Consider the following 21,184-nt stretch of genomic DNA (forward strand, 5'->3'; position numbering starts at 1 on the left):
TGTTGAGTAGTTGATTGTCTTCTGGCTTAACAGCATTAAAGGGAAATGCTTTGTTTTGACTTAAATCTTAAATATCCAATTCTCCCCCCAATAGTCATCATTATTTGATCTGTATTTTTAATGTAATATCCCGCATTTGAAAAAAGGACATCTTTTGTAGATTCTTGTATTCTTGTCAGGAAAATCAAATTCATAATGTTTTAGTTAGAGCAAGAGTTGGCAATTAATATCTTAGCCAAATCTAGCCCACCCCATTTTTGTCAATAAAGTTTTATGAGAACAAGGCACCCCCTATGTATTGACCTGTTGTCTAAAGTTCATATTCAGTATCGGACTTGAGCGGTTTCAGAGGAACATTCTGGCCTGCAGAGCTAAGTGTCTATTGTCAGGCCTTTTACAGAACATAGTTTGGCATGGCCTGAGATAAGACAGCCAAGGAGTGTTGGGGAACGCAGTTCTGGAGGTCAGGAATGGAAAGATGAAGTGGGAAGAACTTGGTTGGGTGACCAAGAGTTGCTGTTTCTATTGATTTTTCCCCAACCTGTTACGGCAACCTTGGATCATTCATTTGAGAGCCATTTCTGTGTCTAGAATCAGAGCAATTGCGGATATTATTTCCCTAATACATTATAAATAACCAACATTAATTTTTTAAAAGATTTATTTATTTATTATGTATACAGTGTTCTGTTTGCATGTATCTCTGCAGGCCAGAAGAGAGCACCAGATCTCAGTACAGATGGTTGTGAGCCACCATGTGGTTGCTGGGAATTGAACTCAGGACCTCTGGAAGAACAGCCAGTGTTCTTAACCTCTGAGCCACCTCTCCAGCCCCCAACATTATTTTTTTAATCCACTTTTATGAGAATAACCACTAACTAGCTGAAAAGCAGACTTGAGGGCAAGCTTTTGAGAAACCAGAGTCTGCTCTTCATGTTGGTGACCAGGGCGGGTGATGTCCTAAACCTCAGCTGGTGTTTACTCCACTTTCCAATACCTATAGGCTTTGTCTTGGGAGTGTTCACCACATTAAACTGCCAAGCACTTAGAAATACTGCCCCTTCCCTAAACATGTATCTAACTGGTTGTTTATTAACCATAAGCTTTCACAAAATATCCTTGGAATCAAACTCTTTAGGAGTAAGGTCCAATAACCTTTGCTTTTATGATATATAAATTATTCTGATGTGCCCCACGGAGTGAGAACTGCTGGTATAGATGAAATTTAAGTCAACATTTCTGAATGTGGCCCAAGGATCACTGGTTTCAGAGAATCATTTAGGTGACAGATCCAAGACTGCAGAAGAGATCCACTCACACAATCTTGTCTTCATCAACATTCAGGATATCTTTCTTCTTAACTGTGTCCTGGTTTTGAAAAAGGCAGTTGTTTGTGGGTGTTTTGACATGTCTGAGTTGTGTTTTAGTAGAGACCACAAAAATGAAGGTTTAGTTGGTTCCATCATGACTAGCACAGAAGGAAAGGGTGGGGTATGGGGGTGGGTAGCCTGTAACCACTGAAAGGAAGGACTTCTAATATCTATTTCAATCTCCAGCTTTGGAGAAAAGACAGAAATCCATCCAGGGAGTGCGTTTGGGTAAAATGAAGATAAATAGCAGAAGTAAAAAGTGGTCAAGCATGCCTGTAACTCCAAAGGAAGGTCACAAGTTCAAGGCCAGACTGTGTAGAGAAGGTGCTCTCATGCATTTCCTCTCTCCCTCTCCCTCCATATATATGTACACACACTCACATAAGAACATACATATACTTTATATGTATGTATGTATATATATATATCATACATACACAAACATATTAACAAAAGACACTTCGATGGTACTTTAGGGAAAGAGAAACTTTTATATAGACAGCTGTAGACCGTGTTGGCAGAGGAAAAGAAACGTTTGATATAGGGTAGTGGAGATGTTAGAGTTTAGACACGCAGAAATGCAGCATGCTCAAGGAACAGTGACGTTGAACGCAGTGGGTTCTATGGACAAAGGACCAGGCACCGCGCTGGAGAACAAGGGTGGGCCAGTGAAGAGTCTCTGTATCAAGAAGTAGCTTGGAGAAACCCGGAGTATGCACATGTCACCCCAATCCTTAGTATTGGGACGTGTAAAGCCGGGGCACTCAGTTCAAGTGTCTTCCTTGGCTGCATAGCAAGTTCCAGGCCAGCCTGGGAAATGTGAGATCTCATCTCACAAAAGGTGGAGAGGAGCCCAGTCATGGTGGCAAAGGCAGGCAAATCCTGAGGCCAGCCTTTTGTACTTTGCAAGTTTGAGGACAACCAGGACTGAATCGAGAGACCCTGTCTCAGAAAAATAAAAATAAAATAGGTGGCAGGCTGGAGATATGGCTCAGTGGATAAAGCGTTTTCTGTGCAAGTGTAAAGACCTGGGTTTGAATCCCTAGAACTCACGTAACACCGGGCCCAACAGAAGTCATTTGTAACCCTAATGCTCTTAGGGCAAGATGGAGAGGCAGGACAATCTCCCTAAATTCACAGGCCAGCCACTCTGTCATACACAAAAGCAAAGACCCTGTCTCAAGGTGAAAAGCAAGGAAGACACCCAAGGCCACACACACACACACACACACACACACACACACACACACACACACACTCACTCACAGGAATCCAGTAAAAATGGAAACAGGCCAACAGGTTTGGCCATAAAGTGACTTGGTACACCTGATGAGAAATGTTTTCCAGCAGAAAGGCAGAAACCATATAAAAGCATGTAGGCGTGAGTTTAGATAACTTAGCGGAATCGTGTGGTTTTGAAAGAGGAGCGAGATGCATGTGGTCCCTGGTTTAATTCTGTTTAAAATGTGATGTTTGAGCATACTTGTGAGAAGATCGGTGGTGAGGTAGAGGAGGAGACACCTGAAGGGAAGTTCTGACGATACGAAGAGAAGCAAAGCACATAGTAGGTGTTTTGTGTGCGTGCCTTGACGTTCGGTTTATAATGTGGGTAAGGACTCAAATTCTCCTTCCAGAGGTTACCACGTTTGCTTCCTTCTACACTGGGGTGACCAACCTTGTCCCTACTCTGAATCCGCCCGGGACTCCAGAGCATCGTTGCTGAGTTAACGAAAAAAGGTGTTCATGAGCCAGCCACGCCTGATGCCTCAGAACCTGACTTCCGAACAGCACAAGGTAAAAGGAGCTAAGAGTGATGGATGACTAACTGAAGGCTGCCCTAGCAGGGAACGAACCGAGCGAGCACTAGGTGGAAACCTTTGTCGGAAGCTGCGCAACCCTGCGCGTCCCGGTTGCCCCGGCGACGCTGCTGTGGCTGAGTCTCTCGGGAGTTCCTGTAGCTGCAGCAGACTGATGGACAGACGGCGCGGGCTGGGGTTGCTCACGCCTATACTCTGCGCCACCCTCGCCACACCGAGTCTGTGCCGTAAGTGCGGGTTCCTTGGCCGGGGATGGTGGAGAGAGCGGGGTCTGCGGGGCTCCGGAGGACGGGAGCGGGCGCACTCCCCCGGGAGAGCCGGCCCCTCGTGGGCCGTGGGGATGCCCGGGAGGGTCACGGGCGGGCACGCCTGTGCATCTCGAGACCGCGTGTGGCCTGGACGCGGGGAAAAGTCAGTGACTGGCTCAGAGGCTTGGAAACGAAACGAGTGCCTCCCGAACTTCCAGGTCTCTTGTGCGCACACCTGAAGCGTGGGGCATAAACAAAACGTTGTGCAGATTCTGTAAACGACGCGGCGAGCTGGTTTCGAGAGTTCTAACGAGATCGACTGTGTTGACCCGAACCCCTCCCTACGCAGGTGTGTGCGTTTTAAATTGTAACTCGGTGAGGCAGATCGCAATGCTCCGTCTGTGGAGTCCATTTTCCCCGTCGAGTTTATTAAACATAAATGCGTCTTTGGTTTCACTGGAAACCGGTGACAGTTAGCAGTGGGCGGCATCCCTGAGTGATCTTCCCTGTCCTTTCTTTCCCTTCAACATTCCTAGAGCCAGGCTTTGGTTTGGTTGATTGGTTTGTTTTTAAGTTTCCTGTTAGATCTTAGATTAGGAAAGTCGGTTTTTCTACCTTGTTTTTTTCCTGCTCATCACTTCCTCCCTGTCTTGATTTGTTTGCCTGTGTATTCCTTGTGCTTCCTTAAGCCCTCGGGACTATAAAGTGAAACAGTCGTGAAAATGATCCTCTAAGTGTTCTTTCCTCCTGTGAACTTTATTCTGTAAATCTTTAACAGTAAGGAAATTCCATGGAAGCTTTCCAATGAATTTAAAATTTTCAGTCAAGTATCACTTACTCCTCTTCCTGTCTGTCTATGCGTCTTTTTGCAGTCGTGGGTGGCCCCCAGCCTGCTCCTGCTCCTGTTTTTGTAGACAGAACTCCATTAACTCAAGAGTCAAATACTTTATGAATTCTGGAGTTAGCATGGAAGGTATACCCCTTCAAGCTGAAGGTGACTGATAACTATGCAAAAACATTTTCCATCAATGGCTGTATCTATCCATTTAATCTTGCCCAAATATTGTGCTAATAATAATCAACATGTACGATGGCTTTTGCTTTTTAAAAGAGAAAAAGGAAGATTAGAAAGTGAAACTCTAATAAGACTTAAAAGCCTTCTGTATGCCAGAGAATAGGGAAGGTATCGATGGAAATCCAGTATGATGAGTAATGTAAGGGGATGTAAGCATCATGTGTGTCCAGAAAAGAGCCCTGCCTTTGGGGACTGGGGCATTTGAGTTGAACTGTGAAAAATGAAGAGATTGGAAATACGATCCTGAAGGGTCAGACATTCCAGGCTGAGAAATAAGAGAGGAGGCTGAAGGTGTTTGGGAAGAATATGAGAGACAAAACAGGAAAGCTAAATCAGGGTGAGGTAGGAAGAATTGTAAATATCATGCTATCGTTTGAAGTTTACTCTGTGGCCTTTAGAGGCCATAATGTACTTTAAAGAAAAAAAAAATGTACTGGGGGATTGAGATCACTCAGTGCCTAGGAATGCTTGCTGTCCCTGCAGAGACCTGAGTCTGGTTCCCAGTTCCCCGGCTGGGCAACTCACAACCACCTTAACCGTTCCAGGGCGGTGGCTCTCAGCCTTCCTAATGCTTCAGCCCTTCAATACAGTTCCTCATGTTGTGGGGACCCCAACTATAAACTTACTTTTGTTGCTACTTCATAGCTGTAATTTTGCTACTGTTATGGACAGTGATGTAAATGTCTGTGTTTTCCAATGGTCCTGGGAGACCCCTGTGAAAAGGGTCGTTCGATGTCCCAAGAGGGATCATGACACACAGGTTGAGAACCACAGTTCTAGGGGACACCCTGCTCTGACCTCTATGGACACCCACACACATGGCGCATGCACACACACACAAATACACAAATCACACATTCACACACACACAAATAAAAACAAATCTTCTTAAAACTTTATTATTGATGTGTGAGCATGCCACAGTGTGTGTGTGCAGAGGTCACAGGATGGCTTTGTGGAGTTAATTCTTCCACCTCTATAGGAACTCAGGGGATTGAACCCACATCCCAAGGCTTGCCTGGCTAGTGCTGTAGGAAGCTGTTGAGGCCTCTTCCTCCTCCTCCTCCTCCTCCTCTTCCTCTTTTTATTTTAACATCACCACAGTACAGATGACCAAAATCAAGAAATTTAAAGTCAATCCACATACGGTGTTTAGATTTTTCCAGTTGCCCTGGTATTGCTCTTTGCAAACCCTTTCCCCCCACTGCAGAAGGGAATTGGGATCTCACACTGCATTTCCTTTCCAGTCTCTGTGAATCTGGAGCAGTGTTTTGACCTTTGTCCTTCCTGACCTTGGCGTTCTCAGGAAGGGTACAGGCTGTTCCATTATGACGATGCCTGCCAAACACCACAACGGAGATGCTGTGTCTCCTAGGTGTCTTGTATTTTCTAGAAACTTTATGTCTCTAGAAGTGGACCATATGTGTGGGTGGGTGTGTCTCTGACTACTCTGACCTAGCTTTACTTTCTTAGATTTGGGATTTTGTTTATTTTGTCTTGTTTCTTCTGTTTTTAATGTGTTTTGTTTGTTGTATTGGGGGGGGGGGTGGAAGGGTCAGTGTTTTGAAATAGGGTCTTGCAACGTAACCCAGGCTAGGCTCCGGTTCTCAATCCTCCTTCCTCGGCCTCCCATGTAAAAGTGGAACCTCGCTATGCCCTATGAGGTCACTGTCTCAGGAGGCCCATTTATTATTCCTTTCATATGGCTATTCAGTTGTCCTGACATCATTTGCTGAAGAGTCTTCTGTCCCCACTGAAGCACCATTATCGAAAGACAATTAGCAAGAGCTATGGCGACTTGAAATTGCCGGGACACTCCCAAACGTACGTTGAAATGTAATTACCGTTGGCCATGTCGGGAGATGGGACCTTCAAGAGGTAATTAGGCCCTGAGGCCTCATGGGTGGGATGCATGCAGTTATTAATCAATGCATGAGTTCAACCCTCCTTTGCTCTTAGCTTCCACCTCCCAGCATTTGACAGAGCAAGAAAATGCCGGTGTCTTCATACTGGACTTCCCAGACTCCAGAACTTTAAGTCAGTACATGTCTATTCATTATGAATTATCCAGTCTCAGGTGTGGTATTAGAGCATCACAAGATAAACTAAAGCAAACATAAAAGGCTACTTCTTGACTCAGTGCTATGTTCCATGGATATATATGTCTTTTTCTTTTTGTTTTGTTTTTCTAGACAGGGTTTCTCTGTGTAACAATCCTGGCTGTCCAGGAACTCATTCTGTAGACCAGGCAGACCTCCAACTCACAGAGATCCTCCTGACTCTGCCTCCCTAATGCTGGGATTAAAGGCGTGCGCCACCACTGCTGTGTTGATAATATGTATTTGTGCCTCACTTGATTTATTATACCTTTATTAAAATAAATTGTAGCATTAGTAAAATTTGAGTGCAGGTGATATAAATCTCCCAGGTTTGTATTTATTGTGGCTATTCAGAATCCTGAGCATTGTCATATAAATTTCAAATTCATCTGATCAACTTCTATTTTTAAAAAAGCCTATTGACAGCCAGGAATGGTAGTTCATGCTTGTAATCATTAGCTGGGCAGCGGAGGCAGGAGGATTGCCACAGTTTGAGGTGGCAGTGGTGGCGGCGGCAGCAGCAGCAGCAGCAGTGGCACACACACACCTTTAATCCCAGCACTAGTCAGGTAGAAGGTAGGCAGGTGGATCTCTGTGAGTTCCAGGGATACGTAATGAGACTTTGACTTAAAAAGAAGGAAAGGAAGAAAAGGAGGGAGGAAGGGAGGGAGGGAGGAAGGAAGGAAGGAAGGAAGGAAGGAAGGAAGGAAGGAAGGAAGGAAGGAAGGAAGAAACAAAGAAAAGAAAAAAGAAAGGAAGAAACAAAGGATGAACCAGTGTGTATTCTGAGTCCTGAGAGAAAGCATCCAGTGTTTCATCATTAAGAATGGCATTGACTGTGTAGGTTTTACACATGTACCTTTGAAATTCCATCCCTTCTATTCTTAATTTGTTGAGATATTTTTCATAAATAGCTATTGAGTTTGTCAAATGTCTTTTCCATATCTACTGAGATAAGCCTGTGAATTTTGTCTTTTCTATTTGTATGATCTTTTTTTTTTTTTACCTTATTGACTTTCAGATATTAAACCAACTTTGCATTTCTGAGGTAAACCCCATGTCATAAAATCCTTTTCATGTGTGTCTGTAGTTGTTTGGGTAGACATGTTGTCGAGTGGTTTCATATGTACAGTGGTTTCTTTGTCTGGTTTCTTACCATGATGATACTGGCCCTGGGGAACAAATTGAGAAAGATTTCTTTCTCTTTAGGAATAGTTAGGAAGAGCTATGAAATATTTGTCTTGTATTCTTTGAATATTTGGGCAAATCCATCCATGAGCCATCTCATCCTGGACTTTTGTTTATAGGTAGATTTGTTTACTCATTCACTTTCTATGTAGTCAGATTTTCTATTTCTTCTTGAGTATTTTTGTCTTTCTAGGCACTTGTCCAACCAGCTTGACCACTTTGGTTCCATAAACTTATTTGTTATGGTCTCTTTAATTTTTAAAGATGCCTGGAGGAGAAACTCGTTTGTTTCTTGGTCCCTCAGGGTGCGTCCGTCTCGCTGATCTTTCGTAGGGCCAGCCTGTGTGGGGGCAGTTTCTGGTGCGGCATCAGCCCTCAGCCAGCTGGCTCTCTTGTGTTGGGTTCTTGATGGTCTGTGGTTTGCAGCAGTGTGCCTGTGATGAAGGGATGGATCTCATTTTACACTACCTGCATCTTTTTCTTCTTGTAATGTATTGAGCTTTTTGAAAGTGTAGACCAATGTTCTTCATTAAATTTAGAAAGACTTAGCCATGATTTTGTCCAAAAAAAAAAAAAATCCTTTTTTGCCTCTGTCTCACTGTTTTTTTAGTTATCTTATTCTTTACGTGCTGATGCTGCTGATTTTGTCCCAGGCATTTCTGAAACTCCCGTCATTTGAAAGTCTGGGGCACTGAAATGGCTCAGCAGATAGAGGAGCTTGCTGCACAAGCCTGGAGACCTGAGTTCAATCCCCGGAACCCACGATGGAAAGACAGAACTGACTCCACAGACCTTGACCGCTGTCCTCTGACCTTCGCCGGCATGCCATAGGGTGAACACACGCATGCGCGCACACACACACACACACACACACACACACACACACACACACACACACAGAGTAATAATTAACTGATTACATTACCAAAGAGCAAACATTGTGGGAGGAGGCTAGATGCCTTAGATGAGGTTAGTCTTGAGAGGAAGATGTGTGACAGTGTCGTTGTCTTTCAAGGATCTCCTGTGTCTTGTAAAATGCCACCTGTGCCTCCACTTATCCCTTTTTCCTTCCCTCTTCAGCCTCCAGTGGATGCCTCTCCTGTCTCTCTTATCTTCTGACCGTATCAATGCGCATGGACTTGATTTTGAGTCTCTCCTGGACCTTTTTGTCCTCTTCGCTCTTCCTTACAGACCACACCCCACTCTCGCCTTTGCTCAGTGCTAACTCTTAGAAAGGGGCTTCAAGAGAGGACTCTCCCAGAGCTGGGCTTTGTGATTCCTTTGTGGAGGGCACGCCTCTCGTCGTGCACGGGATGCTCGCGGTTTGTGTGTGCTTAGTGCGTTATTTACAAAGAGATCACATCGTGCAGCGTCCTTCTCCTTGGTCGCCTCTGCGCTTCCCTCCGCCGCGTGTCTTGGAGAGTCACTGCCGTGTAATGTGGAGTGTGCTTGGGAGCCTCAGATAGGAGCAGGGGTCAGAGAGCAGACTAGGTATCACTTTTAGCATACCCGTGTCAGGATGACCCTGCGTCGTCGTGCAGATGCTCATGGTGCATTGGAGAGTTGGCCGGGAACCCAGGTAAGAGATCGGGAATTACTGCTTCTAGAAACTGATAGACTTAAGGAAACAGGAATTAGATCCATACAGTCCTCTGTGCAATGCCTTCCTCCTCTAAGTAATTCCTGCTGAAATACATTCCAGATTCTTGCATAAGGAAAGGTCATACTGAGAAATTATGTTCAGAAGCTTTTTTTGGGGGGGGGATGGGAGAGATATAGATCTCACTTTGTAGTCCTGACTGGCCTGGACTTGCTCTGTAGACCAGGCTGGCCTGAAACTCCCAGAGATCCACCTGCTTCTACCTCCTGAGTGCTGGGATTAAAGGTGTGCACCACCACCACCACCACCACCACCACCACCACCACCACCACTGCCCGGCTGGAGCTTTATTTGATGGCAGTCAGAAGTTTGGTTGATGTGACAGAGATCTGATCAGCTCGAGCAATGAACCACAAACCCTCTGAACAAAAGAAGGGGATGTAAATAATTCAATCACTAAACAGAATAATGTATCTAGAAGGAAATAAGAAGATAATGCCTAGACTGAAGCCGCACAATTAAAAAACCGGCGCCATGGTGCATACCAGTCATCCCAGCATTTAAGAGGGTGAACCAGAACTAGAAGTTCAGTGTCATCCTCAGCTACGTACTGAGTTTGAGGCCAGCCGAAGATACTGAATATGCAAGGTTCTCCAAAAACAACAACAAAATGCCCAGTTTCATTATTAAACTTAGCATCACCAGGCGGTGGTGGCGCACGTCTTTAATCCCAACACTCGGGAGGCAGAGCCAGGCAGATCTCTGTGAGTTCCAGGCCAGCCTGGTCTACAGAGCGAGATCCAGGAAAGGAGCAAAGCTACACAGAGAAACCCTGTCTCTCGAAAAACCAAATAAATAAATAAATAACAATAAACTTAGCGTCATGTTCACAGAGTTCCCCAGTAGCTGTAGTGCTTATAAATTAGGTGAAATAATCTATGAAATTCTATACTAATAACCTTCCAAGGGTGTTTTATATTCTCTTCTCTTTCCAGACAAAGATATGCATGCTACTTTATTGTAGTTAATGATACTTCTGTAAAGCAATATAGTATAATCAATAAAGTTTCCATGGCCTAATCTGCTTGTGGATTTTCCCTGCTGTTTTTTTTTTTTAAATGGGGTTGATATTTTCCTCCTTTAATGGGGATTTGAATCCACTATTTAAAAAACTAACAAAAATGTTTTCTAAAAACACTATACGAGTAATAATCATTTACCCAGCTAAACGTTATTTCCCATAATATAATTTTGTTCTGCTTTTTTGAGACAGTGTCTCACTGTGTGGTCTATACTGGCCTTTCATTTATAATCTTCCCACCTCAGCATCTCAAGGGCTACTGGTGTGTGTGTGTGTGTGTGTGTGTGTGTGTGTGTGTGTGTGTGTGTGTTCTGAGAGAAAATCTCATGTATCCCAGACTTGCCTGGAGCTCACTATGTAGCTAAGGGCGATCTTGGGCTTTCTGATCATCCCGTCTCTGCCTCTCCCCAGTGCTGGGACTACAAGTAAGCATTACCACGCCATCAAATCCCAGAGCTTCCACCACTCTAGGCAAGCGGTCTACCAACTGAGCCACACAGGCGCCCCCTAGTGTGTCTTTTTATTGTGGCAAGTAAGGGTCCATAGCGTCTCTCTCCATTGAGATAACCTCTGGATGAAAAAGACAATATTAATAATCGCCTGAAGTATATTTATTTGGAACATGAGAAATTTTAGCAGTGGTTAGCTCCTCCACTTAATATTATTACTTCCAAGACCTAAATGAAACAGTTCTTCAAATTGTGTACTGTTACAAAATAGGCCAGAGGTGGAGTAGTGTGGTTTCAGTTGTACCTTGTGGAACCTGAAAGTCTGATTCTGATTCCATACCAGCTCCACCACGCTTCAGTTTCTCATCTACACAGTTGGATAAAATAACACCAGAGTGTTTATACAGACTGTATGGAAGTAGGCAATGCTATCTCAATGATCCCTCCTACAGTTACCATCATTAAATTATGCACACAAGATTTTGCTGGATAAAGGGGTAGAACTTTTTAGGCTAATTTCAAATTTTATAGCATCAATTTCCTACCCTGATTTATGTAATCATCTTGGCCTTATCTCTCATTGAATGTTTAGTCACAATTATAAGCATAAACAATGGGAATGATAATAAAATGAGAGCCAGTATTTTCTTAGAGATCCCTGTGGATATGAAACCCTTGGGGAAGAATTAGAAAAATGTACCTCCTTTCTGATGTATGATTATTATTTTTTTTGGGGGGGGATTTAAAAATGGGTCAGTCACCCCAATACAAATAAAAGCTAAGAACAAGAAATGGCACCTTAACCAGCTGGATGGATCAGGTTAAAAAGGCAACCTGGGTTACAACCTCAGGACTACTTGGTAGGAGAGGACTGGCTGACACACACACACACACACACACACACACACACACACACCCCTCACATCCATACCACATAGACCACTTCCTACACACACATGCACATCTCATATTCATATCACATACACACAATAATACACAATAATAATAATTAATAATGAAGTATAACCCAAACTTTTTGGTTTTGGTTTTGGTTTTGGTTTTTTTCGAGGCAGGGTTTCTTTGTGTAGTTTTGCGCCTTTCCTGGAGCTCGCACTCTAGACCAGGCGGGCCTTGAACTCACAGAGATCCGCTGGTGGCGCTCGCCTTTAACCCAGACCTTTTAAGGAAATGGTGTTCTAAGAAAATCCGCATTGTTCGGCGACCACGGTTTTCTTTCTTCTGTCCACCAGGTGGAGGTGTAGAGCTTTTGTACTCTGCCGTGTTGCGAAATTCTTCCCCCGGCTGGCCGTGCGGTTCCGGTGAGTTAGTTAGGAAGGCAAACACCGAATTCAAGAGTATGAACGTCCCTCCCCTTCCTTCCATGGCGCTTTACAGCCTTGCATTTTAATCATTTCCTCGAGGATAATAAAAGCAATAGATTGAGTAAAGGTTCTTCCCCCAGCTTGTTTCCCGTGACCTGTGGTCAGCACTGAGCCGTCATCAGAAATGACACCCACCATCCCCACCATCCTCCCTACCCCCCCAACCCCCCACCCCGCAGGCCTTGCAGTAGCTGGACGAAGACAGAGCTGTGCTTGCAAAATAGCCCCGAGCGCTTATTTCTACTGCACGAAGAAAGCAAAAACCAGAGGGTGGAAATAAACCGCCGGCATCCCGGGCAATCTGTCCGTATATATGAACTGTGAGAACACTGTGTCCCGCGTAACCCCGTGAGTAAGAGTCGCTCTTGTTTTCTAGGTGCGACGCTGTGCGTCAATCACGACGCTACCTTAAGTCGCTCTCACTAAAATGGAAAAGTATGAAAAACTGGCTAAGATTGGAGAAGGGTCTTACGGGGTTGTCTTCAAGTGCAGAAACAAGGCGTCTGGACAAGTGGTAGCTATCAAGAAATTCGTGGAATCCGAAGACGATCCTGTTGTTAAGAAAATAGCACTGCGAGAAATACGGATGCTGAAGGTAGGTCACGTGCTCCGCATCGGTTGAAAGGGGCACACTAAAGCGACCCAGACTTTTAAAGTCGGATTTCTTTTCCACTGGACTGAAATTCCTGGGGATCAGCAACTTTGGGAAACAGGGTTGGACTTTGGCCTCTTTTGTTTTTTGATGTGTGTGAGCCTAGTGGTTAAAACATGGAAGTACTCGGCATCCCGTCCACCACATCCTGATTGGGAAACATCCACTCTGTCCTAAGTGTCCTGACCCTACTATTTACCAACTGCCCTCCACCTGGCCATCTTCTGGACATTGCCCCCACACACTTTCCCAACCAACCAGCAAAACTACATGAACACGTCCCAGCACAGAGGGGACCCCATGCCCCTGTAGAGATCAACATGGATCCACGCTAAGAATCACCCAGCCATGTACACTGGTTTTTACATTTTTTTCTTTTTTTTAATTTTTATTTCATGTGCATTGGTGTTGAGTCTCCTGGAACTGGAATTACAGACATTTGTGAGCTGCCTGATGGGTGCTGGGAATTGAACCCAGGTCCTCTGGAAGAACAGTCAGTGCTCTTAACCTCTGAGCCATCTCTCCAGCCCCTACATTTTTTTTTCTTTTGTTACCATTGCTTTTACTCTGACGGAAGTCGATGTAGAAGTTTCGTGTGTTCTCAAAAGAAATGTCTCCCTAACCTAAAAAAACCCCTCCATTTTCAGAGCTATAAGACCCAGGTTGAGCTTCTCCAACATGAACGCCGGTGGGAACCCCTGGGGATCCCACTGAAATGCAGAGTCTGGAGGTGGGGGGATTGGGGATGGGTCCTGAAGCACCTCATTTCTTTTTTTTTTTTTTTTTTTCGAGACAGGGTTTCTCTGCGTAGTTTTGCGCCTTTCCTGGAGCTCACTTGGTAGCCCAGGCTGGCCTCGAACTCACAGAGATCCGGCTGCCTCTGCCTCCCGAGTGCTGGGATTAAAGGCGTGCGCCACCACCGCCCGGCGAAGCACCTCATTTCTAACAGGCTCCCTGAGGTGGAGAAGCTACCAGTGTGTGAATGCACATTTGAAGAGCACACAGCCAGGCTTCTGTTTTGTTTTTTGTTTTTTTTTTTTTTTTTTTTTTTTTGTTTTTTTGAGACAGTGTTTCTCTGTGTAGCTTTGTGCCTTTCCTTTCCTGGAACTCCCTTGGCGAACTCGCAGAGATCCTCCTGCCTCTGCCTCCCAAGCGCTGGGATTAAAGGTGTGCGCCACCACCGCCCCAGCTCATTTTCTAAGTATCTTCTGTTACTTTTTAGTGGAATTTCAGCTTGTAAAAGTGAATAATTACATTATTTCTCCTTTTCAAGTATCTTGTGCAGGAGTTCCCGCCCCCCCCCACATCTAATCTATTGCAGTGTTTCATTTAAAACAGAATTTGATTTAAAATGAGTCGCTCTTACCACTTGACCAGCAGGGGGCGCTAGTGACCCAGGCTATTCTGGCGATACTAGGTTTTTGCTTACTTGTTTATCATTTCCGAGTTAAAACTGCCCCGATCTGAGGATGCGCTTTAACGTGCAAATTAGCCACGCGTTGTTCTGTGAGGCATCTGGTGATGGCCCACAACCGCTTTCCCGCGTTTTGCTGTTGCTCCGTGGCTAGCCCCGAACACATCCTTTTTTATTTTGCTCACACTCTGCTCCTGTTTACCTTCCAGCGGCCTCCTTCTCCCTCCACTACCTGTTTCACTTTAGGCAACCACAGAGCGGGCTAAGCCAACGTCACCAGCTAAAGTTGCTGTGGATCGCCACAGGCTTGCCCACAGACAGTTTGCCCGGGGTTAAACTTGGGCACAGCGGCCGGCGGCGTGGAGCTGCAGTGTGTGTGAATCCCTTGTCCACCTGGCAGGAAAACTGTCCCGCTTCCAAACTGTGGTTTTGCTAGAGCACAAAGCAGCCTGACTCTTGCGAAACCACCCCGGCCACTTTTTGACCGTTGCCTCTTTCCGCCAGTGGAGTTGACAGAATGCAAATTGATTTGGGGGCTCTGGACACATTTCTCATGGGTCTCGAGTCCCCAACCATTAAGAAGCAGTTGTCGTCGGGTGATTTTGTTGTTTTGTTTTACACTGTGTGTGTGTGTGTGTGTGTGTGTGTGTGTGTGTGTGTGTGTGTGTGTGTGTTCAGGTGCCCAGTGAGGCCTGAAGAGGGTCTGGGATCCCTTGAAGCTGGAGTTACAGGTGGGGTTGGTTGTGAGCCTTCTAATGTGGATGCTGGAAACTAAACTCTAGCTGTCTGCAAGAGCAGGAAGCACTCTGGACTTATGAGCCATCATTCCAGCGCAGATTTTTTTTTTTTTTTAATGGAGCCACACTTGCAGATAGAGATCTACAGACATGCAATGGAAAGTTCTGAATGTGCCTAAGACTCTACTGAGCCTGCAAAACACTTATTGAACTGCTATAATATACAAAACAGTGTGTGTGTGTGTGTGTGTGTGTGTGTGTGTGTGTGTGTGTGTGTTGGAAAATTGATTTCTCTACTGATAGACAAACAAGGAAAAAGAATTACAGATAGGTGAGGTCATATGTCCTGGTTTGCCCAGGGACGTCCAGGTTTGTAGTTTTTGCCCCAGATTCCTGTGTAGCTAAAGACCCCACCACTCTCGGGCAGTCTTCTGGCATGTACACTAAACTATGTGGGCCCCCTCAGCATAGACAGAGTAGCCATGTGTGCTAGTTTGCCTATAGTTGTTTTTTTGTTTTTGTTTTTGTTTTTGTTTTTCAAAACAGGGTTTCTCTGTGTAGCTTTGTGCCTTTCCTGGAACTCACTTGGTAGCCCAGGCCAGCTTCGAACTCACAGAGATCCGCCTGCCTCTGCCTCCCGAGTGCTGGGATTAAAGGCATGCACCACGACCACCAGGCTGCCTACAGTTGTTCTTGTTTCTACCTGTTATATTGACTTCTATACTAAGATTTTTATATTCACTCTTAGTATAGATTATCTAACTTGATCAGCATTTTAATTTTGGTTTAAACTATTGACCAAAGGGCTGGAGAGATGGCTCAGCAGCTCAGATCACTGACTGCTCTTACAGGGGATGTGGGTTTAGTTCCACAGCCATCTGTAACTCGAGTTCCAGGTGATCTGATGCCTTCTGGCCTCTTTGGGTACCAGGCAAACAAGTAGTGCATGTATATACATACAGGCAAAACACTCATCACATAAAAACACTTTTTTAAAAATGCATGTATATAACATTATATTGCACAGAAAAACAAAAAGGAAAATATCAAAGACTGCTTTCTAAACTATTTCCATGTAGCAATAGAATTCAATATATGTACCTTCTGTATGTACATCAGAGCAAACAGCAGAGTCAAACGGCAGAGCAGAATGCAATGAAAAGAATACCTGAATGCATTAACTTGGAGGGACTCCTGTGATGAGAAGTGTACCAAAAACTTAAGCGCGAGGATCCAGTATTGCTGAGAGCCAACACTAGAAACCGGACTGCATCCAAATCCAGAAACATTTTCATTCCATTCATAGTAAAGGGGGACTGGAGAGATGGGCTCAGATTAAGAATTTACACTGCTTTTGCAGATGACCCAAGCTTGTTTCCCAACATCCACATCAAGTGGTCCACAACTGCCTGTAGCTCTAGCTCCAGGGCATCTGGTGCCCTCTTCTGGACTCTTTGAGCACCTGCACTCGCATGCATGTATATGCTCTCTCTCTCTCTCTCTCACACACACACACACACACACACACACAACAAAAATTAAAATGAAAATAAAACTTTTTTTAGTCCATGATAATGTGTAAGATACGTAGGCACTGATTATGTTATAGCCTTTTGCATAGTATTTCTTTTTCTTCAATTCTTCATTTATGTTACGACTTGTGTGCTCCTAGTTTTCATACACTGCACAGTGGTTTCACGTTAGTGCATTGTTTGCACTTTGCTATCACCAGAGAGTTTTAAACAGTTTGGCTACCATCATTATTGACTTGTTACAAGATCTTAAATGTATCCCATGTTGAGGTTCCTGTGGCTCTGAGAGCAATTTACCTTATGAAACACTGTAACAAAATTCTGTACAAGAGGCTGGAGAGATCGCTTAGCCGGTAAAGCGCTTGCCGTACAAGCATTAAGGACCCCAGTTCAGATCCCAGCCCCCAAGTACGAGACTGTGCTGGGAAGGCAGAGGCAGGAGGACACCTAGGACTTGCTGGGCAGCCAGTCTAGCTGAGTCAGGGTAATTGACACAGCTCAGTGAGAGACCCTGTCTCAAAAATTAAAGGGAGAGGGGATGCAAGATGGCTCAGCAGGTGAAGACGCTTGCTGCCAAGTCTGAAGACCTGAGTTCAATTCCCGGGACTTCCGTGGTAGGAAGAAAGCATCAGTTCCCACAAGCTGTCATCTGCCATCCACGCATGTGACATTGCACATCCACGAGTGTGTACATGCCCATGCACCCAGACGCATATGTTAATTAATTAACTAATTAATTAATAATAAAAAGGTTAAAGGGGAGAAAAATTAAAGAGAACACCTGATGCACACACATGCACACACATATCTGCACCCCACAAATATACAAATACACCAGCACACACAATATAAAAAACAAAAACAAAAACCTTCTGCCCAGAGATAGAATGATCAAAGGGACCTTGTTCTCCTGGTGTCACGGGAGTCTGGGGGGCCAGCTGTGAGTGGAAACATGCAATCACTCGAGTGTGCATTTCAATTCTTTCCGCAGCAGTTGAAACACCCAAACCTTGTGAACCTCATCGAGGTGTTCAGAAGAAAGAGAAAGATGCACCTGGTTTTCGAGTACTGTGACCACACGCTGTTACACGAGCTGGAGAGAAACCCGAACGGGTAAGCGACGGAGACACTGGGGTTCTGAGGCCAGTCAGTCGACGATGGCCAATTTCAAATCCCAGCCCCGGTCCCGTCCCCTCACCCCCACCCCACCCCCACTCACCCGTCCATCCTGATGCATCTGGCTACCATCCTCCAGCCTCATGTAAGGTGTGCTCAAAGGGCCACGGCCGCTCACCTGGATAAAGTGTAACCAGGAGAACAGCTAGGCAGTGAGTCTAAATCCCCTGTAGCGTGAGAGGAAAAGCACACACCGAATCACCTGACCTCAAGGAGGGACCACAATTCAGTTAGAGGAAATCGAATCGTCTAACTCACCAGCAAGTTAAAGTATAGAGGTACATATGGGGCTGGAGAGATGGCCCAGGGGTTAAGAACACTGGCGGTTCTTGCAGAGGACTCAGGTTTAGTTCCCAGCACCCACATGGTGGCTCACAACCATCAGAACTCCAGCTCCAGGGAACCCGATGACCTCTTCTGTCCCTCCCTGCACAATCTACATGTAGGTAAACACACACATGAATTTTTTTTTAAATCTTTAAAAAAGAAAAAAAAGACAGCTGCAAATCTGACTGAAATGATTAAAGGATTTTATTTAAATGAGCATGTATTTTTAGATGAAAATACCTACTATAAATATGTAGACATTGCCTTTTTTTTTGTTTGTTTTTTTGTTTTTTTGTTTTTCAAGACAGGGTTTTTCTCTGTAGCCCTGGCTGTCCTGGAACTCACTCTGTAGACCAGGCTAGCCTCAAATTCACAGAGATCCATCTGCCTCTGCGTCCCAAGTGCTGGGATTAAAGGTGTGCCCAGTGCCTCATCATTTTTTTTTCATAGCACAAAATTCTAATCAGAATGTGCCAATAGGATATTTTTGAAACTTGAAAAAATTAGAACAAACCAAGACATTTTTTTAAGAAGGAAAAGGGAACATGGTAAACAATTTTGTTTTAAAAAAAAAAAAAAAACCCAAAAAGTTCCACAAATAAAGCCAGAAAAGAATTTCATAAACTATTACCACAATTAATAATTTTTCAAAGTAAGTTGGGTACTGTGATATAATAGAGAAGCTGAGACAGGAGGATTACAAGTTCAAGGTGAACCTGAGCAACTTAGTCAAGACCTTGTCTCAAGTGTTTGAAGAAGGGTTAGGGATATAGCTAAGGCCTTGCCGGGCACGTGCAAGGCACAGGGGTTCAATCTGAAGCCCCCTCCAAACAAAACAGGTGTGCAGGCCTCCTCTACCTAGAGAGACTGTAGCTAGGTGGATCATCTGGCAACGTATGTAAGTATTTTTAAAGCTGTTTTCATACTTTGACCAGAGAATTCCACTTAGAGAAATATGTATCAGGGAAATATTCAGATAAGGGCAAAAATACACATACAAATATTCAAACATCATTATACGGAACTGGGACAGACCTAATCTTCCACAGTAAAGAATTAGGGAGCCAAGACACGACTCTCTGTTGGGAAGTCCATACCTACACTTGGATATGTTTATCTTCTCTAATCCCATGTAGAAGGGTAAGAGTGGATTCACATACCTGTCATCTTGGTGCTGGGAAAGTTGAGATGGGAAGATCCCTGAAACTGGCCAGCTACTTTATCCAAATCAGTGAGCTCCAGGTTCAGTGAGAGACCCTGTCTCAAAAATAATAGGGCTAGAGAGATAATAGGCTGAGAGACGACTCAGTCATTAAGAACATGTACGGCTCTTCCAAAGGATTCCCAGCACACACGTCAGGTGGCTCATAACAGCCTGTAACTCCAGTTCCAGAGGATCTGACATCTCCATGGGCATCCACACTTGAGTGCAGATACACACAGACACTGTCTTAGTTAGGGTTTCTATTGCTGTGATGAAATACCATGACCAAAAGCAAGCTGGGAAGGAAAGGGTTTATTCAGCTTATACTTCCACATCACTGGTCATCATTGAAGGAAGTCAAGACAGGAACTCAAGCAGGGCAGGAACCTGGAGGCAGGAGCTGATGCAGAGGCCATGGAGAGGTGGGGTGCTGCTTACTGGCTTGCTCCTCATGGCTTTCTGAAGCTGTTTTCTTATAGAACCCAGGATCACCAGCCCAGGGATGGCACCGCCCACCATGGGCTGGACCCTCCTCCATCACTAATTAAGAAAATGCCTCACAGCTCAATCTCATGGAGGCATTTCCTCAACTGAGGCTCCTTCCTCTCTGATGACTCTAGCATGTGTCAAGTTGACATAAAACCAACCAGTACAGATATGCACACATACAAATTGGATAAAGCCGGCAGTGGTGGTGGTGGCACACACCTTTATTCCCAGCACTCAGGAGGCAGAGCCAGGTGGATCTCTGTGAGTTCGAGGCCAGCCTAGTCTACAAAGTGAGATCCAGGACAGGTGCCAAAACTACACAGAGAAACCCTGTCTTGAAAAAAAAGAAGCAAAAAAAAAAAAAAGAAAAAAGAAAGAGAGAGAGAGAGAGAGAGAGAGAAAGGAAGGAAGAAAGAAAGAAAGAGAGAGAGAGAAAGAAAGAAAGAAAGGAAGAGAAAGAAAGAAAGAAAGAAAGAAAGAAAGAAAGAAAGAAAGAAAGAAAGAAAGAAAGAAAGAAAGAAAGAAAGAAGTAAGTTAATTGAATAAAAAGCCAGGCAGTGGTGGTACATGCCTTTAATCCCAGCACTCAGGAGGCAGAGGCAGGCAGATCTCTGTGAGTTTGAGGCCAGCCTGGGCTACAAAGCGAGTTCCAGGACAGCTAGGGCTGTTACACAGAGAAATTCTGTCCTTGAAAACCCAAAACAAAGCAAAGCAAAAAAAACAAAGCAAGCTATTTTATTTTAAATAAAAAACAAGTCATTTTATTAAAATTTAAGTATAAAATAATGAAAATAAAATAAAGCTTTAAAATAGAATAATTAGGTGGACAGAAGATGCCAGGAAACCAGCCCCGGCCTTCAACACGTGCACAATATGTACACATAGACACGCATGTGCACAGACACACGTGCCTCACACAACACACACAAGTGAACTGCGAGGTCAGCGTCATCTTCAGGTGACCAAGGCTGCAGTTTCTGAGCTGGTGAGCTCAAGTGGCCTGGACGTGATGCCCATTCAGTCTCAAACTGAGCCAACAGATCTTTGCTTTAAGCTTTTCAGTATTGCTCGTAGTATTTGTGTTTACGCTCAACCAAAGTACAGCAGATAAACACGGAGTAGCGACTGATTTCTACGGAGGGTTTTGTTTTCGTTTCAATCGGCGATGTGTTGAAAGCTGCTTGCCGCTTGTGGCAGAACGGCCCTGGCGTGCTCTCCCCGTCTGGACTTGGCACTGTCGATCTGCATCTAAGGTCACTGGGATTCATCCCTGGTGGATGGTGTTCGGCCCGCAGTGGACTCTGCCCCCTTGGACTCTGAGCTAACTGGACAGGGCCACGACAT

The 21,184-nt window shown here is 44.7% G+C and overlaps 1 protein-coding gene across 2 annotated transcripts in view; it reads left to right on the forward strand.

The window, feature by feature from the left end:
- The first annotated feature begins 2,651 nt into the window (after positions 1–2,651).
- The window catches only part of Cdkl4 (cyclin dependent kinase like 4), a 45,737-nt gene continuing 27,204 nt past the window's right edge, over positions 2,652–21,184 (forward strand). Inside the window, exons 1-3 of one of the 2 annotated variants that reach the window (XM_028855223.2) lie at positions 2,652–3,414; positions 12,686–12,904; positions 17,636–17,757. In XM_028855223.2, coding sequence (XP_028711056.1) covers positions 12,737–12,904; positions 17,636–17,757 — 290 coding nt within the window. In that variant the 5' untranslated portion in view covers positions 2,652–3,414; positions 12,686–12,736. Of the gene's footprint in view, positions 3,415–12,131; positions 12,247–12,685; positions 12,905–17,635; positions 17,758–21,184 lie in introns of those variants that run through there. The other variant, XM_037198016.1, reaches the window with a different exon arrangement.

Source organism: Peromyscus leucopus, chromosome 22 (assembly GCF_004664715.2).
Source record: "Peromyscus leucopus breed LL Stock chromosome 22, UCI_PerLeu_2.1, whole genome shotgun sequence".
NCBI lineage: Eukaryota > Metazoa > Chordata > Mammalia > Rodentia > Cricetidae > Peromyscus > Peromyscus leucopus.